We start from the raw sequence: 8,646 nt of genomic DNA on the forward strand, positions 1-8,646 counted from the left end.
ATACATACATACATACATACATACATACATGCATGCATGCATGCATGCATGCATGCATGCATACATACATACATACATACATACATACATACATACATACATACATACATACATACATACATACATACATACATACATACATACATACATACATACATACATACATACATACATACATATTATATTCCGCCAAGATGTGCTATCTTTTTATTAAGCCTTACCAAAAACACCGTCGGCCAACTATTCAAATTAATGTGCCCAACTCAAATTTTTTGTCCAGATGAGAAAACATATTGTTTTATTCTTTTAGCAATAGTTATAGTGGATTACAAACATTAAGAATTTTCCTTGCTTTTTTCCTCAATATTTAGAAATAAAGCGCAAGCAACCAGAACCACAGACTAAGAAACGACATTTTAAAAAAAATTAAAATGTGCAGCTTAGTACATCTTAACTGCTGGCCGACGATCCTGTATATTCTTCATCATCATTCACTTAAATGCAGAGGGGATTGGGGGTGGGGGAAGGGGGGGGGATACATATAACAGTTTATCTCTGACGAAAAAAATACGCTCTTTCTGCTGAAACGTCTTGTTGGTGGGTTGTTGAGTTATGCCATCCTTTACAATAGAGCCCACGTCGCGGCTATGCAAATCTGATGGCATTTGTGAGTGTGTCCGAGGTGGCGGTAGGTCTTGCAATAACTAACCTCAAATTAAGTCAATTCGAGTCATGACATTTACTGGAGTCTCAAATGAGCCCCAAATGCCGGACAGAGAGGAAAAGCAAAATGTCAAAAGTCACGTGAAAAAAAACAAGGGCACAGGACAGAGCTCTGGTTGTCGTTGTGGAATAAATAGAGACCGCACTGCATACTTCGTCACTTCTCACTCGTTTGCGATTGGGTGAATTTTGCTGTTTTTCAAGGAACCCAGACAATTTGCGATATGGGAGGTTTTGTCTGGACCACGTTGGTGTGCTCTATGTCACTTGTGATTGCGACGAACGCCCGAAGAAGTAATCAGAGCCCGGCGGATATGGTGAGTCAAAAAGTGATAGGTTCTAACCTTCTTTTCTCTACATTTTTTTTTCAATCACTCTATAATTCTTTTCCATTCCTCACTCTTCACTCTCTTCTTATTACTTTTTATTTTTTTATGGTTTACAAATACATCACACACACACACACACACACACACACACACACACACACACACACACACACACACACACACACACACACTCATACACACACATACACACACACGGGCACGCACGCGTGCGTGTACGCACACAATCATGTACACACAATCACAAACACAGAGAGAGGAAGAGAGAGAGAGAGAGAGAGAGAGAGAGAGAGAGAGAGAGAGAGAGAGAGAGAGAGAGAGAGAGAGAGAGAGAGAGAGTTGGGGGGAAATGGTAAAAATAATTTGTAAAGGCCAACCCGAGCTAAGAGTGATACAACATGCCTACACAAACACCGATACTCGATAAAAATAATCTCCCAACTCTGGAATCGAACTCAGGTTAAATGCATGAGTCAGCGAAACGCCTAACTACTGCAAAACAGACACGGTAAAGGACAGTGCAATTTTCTCTCCCTTTCCTGGAGTCGAACTCGGGATTCCTGCGTGAGACAGCGCAGCGCCTAGCCGCTACGTAGCAGATGCCAGTACAAAAAGAGTATTGGGACTAGAACAAACAGAGCCACATACAATGTACAGTGCACATGTAAAATTGCGAGATGCAAGTCCTTTAAACAAGCTATACTGTAAAAATCACAAGCATTCCTCCCTCCATTCCCCCTCTTTGTGTTGTATTTTACGTTGACGTTTTCACCTACGTTTTCCTGGTAACATTTCGTATCAAAATTGAGGTACAGTCGAATGTGATCTAAAATCACCTGCCCAAAACTATCGCCTGTACAAGAAAACGACCACTTCCAACTTCACCCTTTGTGGGTTCGATTTTTTTTTCTTTTTCATTAAGACGGTGTCCAACACAGCTATCTGTCTAAGACAACCCTCTTTGTCCTCAAAAATTAGGTAGTCATTTTGGACAATATCGACAGTATCTATGATTTCTTCATGAGGGACGCTAGGGCTGACCCATTAAGTACCTTGCCTCTTCATATTATATGCACACAGCTCAGTACATTTAAAAATCTGTTTCATATTAATATTATTGTGGGTGGAATTCTTTTTCAGAAAAATATGCAGATAGATATCAACGTACTCAGTAATGAGTTTGACCGGATGAACCAAAAGCTGGACATTCTATTGTCAAAAGTGGGCGGGATGGAGGAGTGGAACAAAGTGGAGCCAGGATGGCCACCGCTGACCCTGCTCAACGTCAGTCACCGCACGACAGAAGATGACGGGGCTGTGCTAACTGTCTGGTACCAGACCCAGAGTTCATGTAATGACGTGAGGTCCATCTGGACTTTGCACGCATTTTGGTTTAAAATTATACCTTTTAATGAGTCAGAACTTGTGGATAGCTCATGCACGTGCGTCCACCACTCATGCCTCGGGTGGAGCTCAGTGACGGTGGAAGGACCTATAGGAGACAAACATCTCTCCTTGGTGCTCAAAGACACACACTACAACTTCCTCTACAAGATGAAGCTCAATCTCAAGCCAAAAGTACCAGCGGCAGAGGCTGTCCGAAGCAAGCTTTTTTTCATGAACTCCGAACAAGATGTTGTGTACAGTCCTGGGAAAGACCCCATCATAGATATGTTCTATTCAACTCCAGAGGGAAAATCGGGTGATATCCGACTGGAGGTGGAATTAGAAAACCTAGGGAACAGTACCGGCGAGATGAGGCTGGAGAAGCAAAGCGTATCTGTAAACACCGACGCGTGGAGCAGTAGCAAAAAAGATCTGTGTATAATAGAAAATGAGAAGCATTTTCTTCATTTTACACGATTCCAGCTTCGTATAAACTCAACTAAAGTCGAGCCGTTGGGATTTGTAACTGTTAACGCTTACAATGGGGATTTCGACAATGGTCCTATAAAATCTCTGTCTGTGCTTCAGAAAGTCACAATCCACAAATCCACACAAAAGCAGCCATACCCGGAGAAGTTTCTCCAGCTAGACGCAATATCATATCGGTGCACCCTGGGGGATAATGAGTGTAACATATTTTGTGATGCGGTGGGGAATCATGTTCGTGACATCAGGCTTTCACCGGCTATACAGAACAATACTAAATCGACTGTGGTGTCCGAAATCATAGACATAAATTCTAATTATAGAATCAGTGGGTACTGGTCGATTGAGACACCTAGATACGTGACCACGCTGGACTACGAATGTTCTGTGACGTATGAAGACAACGCAACATCGAGCACGAACGTCTCAATAACTGTCGTGGATGTGCCTAAGATTTTACTCAACGAATCGGGAGTTAGCTACAACGATGATAATCACAGTCTGAGTGTACAATGCGCAGCACGCGGCGGACCACACCTACAACTGTCGCTCTCTATATCAATGCATGGTGAAGGCGGCATGGACTTTTCCTACATTAACATCCACCCATCACAGTATGCACAGCTAGAGCAGAGGCCTGGATACGTCATAAAAAACTTTCAAATTCCTTTGCCAGATAGGACTGGATCTGGACAGAGTCCAGTGTCTACGCTTACAGTGTTCTGCCACGCAAATGTGCTAGACTTTTACTCTTTCAGGGACGAGGCAATTCTGGTAAAGAATTATTCCATTCCACAAAGGGACAACCAAACTACAAGTCAGTGATGGCGTCACATGCCATTACGTTGAGATAATGACATAGTGTCACGACACTGTGGAATCAGGCGCTCGTCAATTTGAGGGGATATGGCCTTATTGATAAAATCTTAATTTCATTTCCTTTGCTTTTGATGAAAAAAAAATATCCATCTCTCTTGAATAGAAGTCGAGATATTTGGAATTGAAGGAGGTGGAGTCTCTTGTATTTTTGTGCCTTTGATCAACTTTTTCAGGAAATTCCAAATTGAAAAGAGCGTTTAATTGGACATAAAAAGTGTTGAACCGAAAGATTTTTATAAGTCGATAAAACCACTTTCAGGTGCGAAATGGAAAAATGACGATTTTTTTCCGACTTCATTATTTTGACGAGCGCCTGATTTCACCACGATGCAACATATATTTTATCCATGAGTACGTGCAGGCAGTTATATTGCACAGGAAACAAAAACCGTTGGAGTCGTTTTTTATAATTTAAATAAACACAGTCAACTTGTACTCACCCTATACCATAATATGTGAGTGGGACATGTGTACGTGTATGATGCTTCCTAGGTCTTGATTATGCATGCCACTTTCAGTTCAGCGTTCCGGCGTCGGGCTCATTTACAGTACGCTCCACTTTTTCTGAATTCTGAGTGTGTGTGGTTGGCGTGTGCTCTGGTGTGGTTTGCTCCTTCTTTCCTACTATCAAACATCTATCGTCCTTATCTCTCCTCCTTCGTTTGTTGTTGTTGTTGTTACTCTCTTTTTACCCGTCTATTCTTCGATACTTACATGACCTAATTGTGTGGTACATGCCGTACATCTCTTACTCTAACTAAAACAGAACATTCTGAGTACAGAAAAATGCTGGTTGGAGTCAGTTCATGTATGTACAATATAAGTTCATCCTGCACAAAATGGCAATCTCTTGCTTCTTTGTTTTGTTGCTCTTGTTTTTGTTTTTTTTGGTGAATGTTTTACGGCGCTCCCAACTGCATACGGTCATATGAGCATCAAGGGGTGGATGCCAACAGAGAAGTCCTTACAGAGAATAAGACTTACTCTGCTCACCTCTCTAGCTTCAACAGCACAAAGTCTGCTTCGACTATCAAGGCACCCCGGAAATAGCGGGTCACAAGAGTGTGACAAACATACAAAAGAAGTAGAGAGAAAATGACAATAGTGAGGATTAGGAAAGAAAAAGCAGCAGTTCCCTGTTGCAGGTCAGGCACAGTTATCAACATGACTATGATGAATCAGCCCATTTACAATTACAATTCTACGGTGCCTAAGAACTGGAGATGTAAATGTTCTTCTCTTTGGGATTGGCCTAAAGACACTTCAGTCAGTAGCACCGCCCCGGGGGTAGCATAAGGTCATGAGCGCGCGGGACACATTAAACATTTTCAGTTGGTAGGGAAATCTGAATTTTTCCCGGGTGGCGGCAAAACCTCTTATCGATTTTAGACCACAAAAGCATCTTTAATGTGCCCAACTTGCACTCGGGACCTTTGAGATTTTTCACCCTTGTCTGAGAAGGCAAGGTGTAGATCTTTTCTTCCGAAAGATCAGAGGTGTGGCTGAAAGACAGCAGTAAGAAGGAGACAAGGATAAGCAGTAGAAAGACTGCAGAAAGAGTCAGAAGCATAGAGGAGAGGGCAAAGGAGGGGGGGGGATAGGGGCAGAAAGTGGAGACGAAAGCAGACAACATAACATTGCTAGTGTTGCTAGAGAGCAGGAAAGGATGTGAAAGGAGAAAAGTTTAGAGGAAAAATAATTGTCCGTCGCTACCCGGATTTGAACACCTTAACCTCTTGGCCAAGAGAGCTCCTGCAATCTGTTGCGTGTGTCGGTGCCCAATAAAAGATCGGTTCGGTTCGATTTGGTGACGTTTCTGGCGTCCTTAGTATACACACTGTTTGCTTTGTAGAGGTTGTACAGCGCTCGCAACTGTATAGGCTGTCCCCATGGTTTTATGCACCCCGCATAATTTAGCAAAATTTGATCCCTTTTTTGTGTGCATTTTTTCTGATTATTTTCCATTTTCATTCTTTGTTAAAATAAACGGAATTGCCTACCTTCACATTTTTTGGGGCTCAGTTTCCATAATTTCTGAATTTTTCTCGCTGAAAAAACGACGGGGACAGATAAGGTCATTTGAACGTCAGAAGATTAGAGGTGTTACAAGAGAGTAACAAATATAAAAAAGAAGGGGAGATAAGGTTGATAGATGTTTGATAGAAAAAAAGCCGATGGGGCTGGCTGGTACAGTACACCGGTCTTCTTTATGGAGATACTAAGGCCGAAATTTTCGCAGGCTTTAGAAAAACGGTCCAGGCTTTCCTTGCATGTCTGACTGAGTACTGGCATTCGCGCAGTCGTCTGCAAAGAGGAAATCGCGGGCTATGCCTGCCTGGACTTTAGTCCTCGCCTGCAGCCTCGGGATGTTGAAGAGTTTTCCATCAGTGCGGTAACGAAAACCGACACCGATATCTCCGTCGTGATAGGCGTCGGTCATCATAGCTGAGAACATCATGTTGAACAGAATGGGGGCCAGCATGCAGCCCTGCTTCATTCCATTAGTGACGGGGAAGGGCTGGGAGTACACGTAATCGTCCTGCACTCTTGCTGTCATGCCATCGTGGAATTGTTGGACCATCACGATAAACTTTGCGGGGCACCCGAACTTTGCCATGATCTTCCACAGCCCTTCGAGACAGACAGTATCAAATGCTTTCGTGAGATCCACAAACGTGGAGTAGAATCCAAGGTTCTGCTCTTTGCATTTCTGTTGTAGTTCACGAGCAGCGAAAATCAAGTCCAAAGCACTGCGTCCCACGCAGAATCCACACTGAATCTCAGGGAGTGCAACGAGGCGAGTGAGCCAGGATCTTCCCAACGATGGAGAGCAGGCCGATGCCTCAGTTGTTGTCGCAGGTGTTCCTGTTTCCTTTGCGCTTGTAAAGGTGACAATCGAAGCGTCTTTGAGTTCCTGTGTCAGCTTTTCTTGCTACCACATGGCGGTAAACAGGCTTGTCAGTTTCTCTATTAGTGTCGAGCCTCCAGAAGCGTAGATTTCAGCAGGAAAGGAGTCGGCACCTAATGCCTTGCCACAGGACAGGCGTTTGATTGCTAGCATTACTTCTTTTTCAGTTGGTGGGTCTGCCAGAGTGTTGTCGATTGACACTTGAGGTAGTCTTTCAAATACTTCACTGTTGATGGATGATGGTCTGTTGAGGACACTATTGAAGTGTTGTGCCCAGCGCTCGAGGATTTTCTCTTTGTCTGTTATCAGCGTGCCCCCGTCTGCGCTGAGGAGAGGGGATTGCCCTGACGAGGTGGGTCCGTAGACGGCCTTGAGAGCGCTGAAGAAGTTCTTCATGTCCTTCCTGTCTGAGTAGGCCTGGATGGCGTCGGCCTTCTCACTGAGCCATTTGTCTTGTAGTCGTCGTAGTTCGAACTGGACTCTCCTCCTGATCGTATTGAAGTTCTCTTTTTTTTAGGTGGAGGAGGGGTCATTGAGCAGTGCTCTGTGGAGTCGGTGTTTCTCCTTTAATATTGTCTGGATGTGACAGCTATTGTCGTCGAACCAATCTTTGTGCTTGCGGGTAGTGGGGCCAATGATGTCTAAGGCAACATCATAGACGGCGTCACAGAGACGTGCCCACTCTGTCTCCCCTTCGGCATGCGGGTCTATGTCGCTTGGTTGTAGTTTTTTCTCTAGCTCTTCTACCAGCGTATGTTTGACAAGATCATTCTTGAGCCTGAAGACGTTCACTCGCTTGGCCACTTTGATGCCTTGGGGCCTCCTGGGTGGTGTGATTATGAGGCTTATCTTAGATATGAGGACACGATGGTCCGTCCAACATTCTGCACCGCACATAGTGTTTGTGACTCTCACATCCTGTCTGTCTCTTTGCCTGACGATGACGTAGTCGAGTAGATGCCAGTGCTTGGAGCGTGGGTGTATCCATGACGTCTTGTTACGAATGGGCAGGCGGAAGACCGTGCTGGTGATGAGGAGATCGTTGGCAGCGCAAATTTTCAACAGGAGGAGTCCGTTGCTGTTGCAGTTGCCAACACCGTGTTGCCCTAACACTCCCTCTCACGACTTGTGGTCTCCTCCGACTCGACCATTGACGTCACAAAGGATGATGAGTTTGTCTTCCCTGGGTACGGCTGGGATGGTCTTCTTTAGGTCCTCATAGAATTTTCCTTTTATGTAGTCGGGGTTGGTCATAGCGGGTGCATAAACACAGATCAGCGTGGAGAATCTCTTCTTGGGGAGCGGGTGTCGGACAGTCACCAGGCGATCGTTGATTCCCTTAGAGGGGGGGGGGCTGCCAGTTTGTTGACCAGGTCCTCTTTGCGGACGACTGCGCGCTGAATGCCAGTACTGAGTCAGACATGTAAGGAAGCCTAGACCGTTTTTCTAAAGCCTGAAAAAAAATTCTGCCTCATTATCTCCGCAAAGAAGACCGAAGTACTGTACCAGTCAGCCCCATCTGGTCCTTACATAGAGCCCAATTGTACCATCTACGGCCAGGGACTGACAGTGGCAGATAAGTTTGTTTACCTTGTCACAACCCTCTCTCGCTCGGTCAATATCGATGAGGAAGTGGCCTGCAGAACTGCCAGAGCTAGTTCACGCCTTCGGCAGACGGAAAGACAAAGTCTGGAAGCGAAGGGGACTGAGCCTTAACACCAAGCTCAAAGTGTAAGAAGCAGTAGTTCTGCCATCCCTGCTCTACGCCTGCGAAAGGTGGACAGTCTACAGCCGGCATGCCAAGCTGCGCAATGCCTTCCACATGAGATGCCTCAGGACCCTGCTTCGTATCAAATGGCAAGACAGAGTCCCAGACACTGAGGTACTACAGCGGGCCAAGATGTAGAGCATATACGC

The 8,646-nt window shown here is 44.9% G+C and overlaps 1 protein-coding gene across 1 annotated transcript; it reads left to right on the forward strand.

The window, feature by feature from the left end:
* Nucleotides 1–848: 848 nt before the first annotated feature.
* Nucleotides 849–4,661, forward strand: LOC101851717. The gene is made up of 2 exons (XM_005094024.3): nt 849–1,040; nt 2,211–4,661. The coding sequence occupies exons 1-2, from the start codon at nt 948–950 to the stop codon at nt 3,765–3,767; spliced, it is 1,650 nt and encodes a 549-aa protein (XP_005094081.1). The 5' UTR covers nt 849–947; the 3' UTR covers nt 3,768–4,661.
* Nucleotides 4,662–8,646: the final 3,985 nt, after the last annotated feature.

This window comes from Aplysia californica, unplaced genomic scaffold (genome assembly GCF_000002075.1).
Source record: "Aplysia californica isolate F4 #8 unplaced genomic scaffold, AplCal3.0 scaffold00074, whole genome shotgun sequence".
Taxonomy (NCBI): Eukaryota; Metazoa; Mollusca; class Gastropoda; order Aplysiida; family Aplysiidae; genus Aplysia; species Aplysia californica.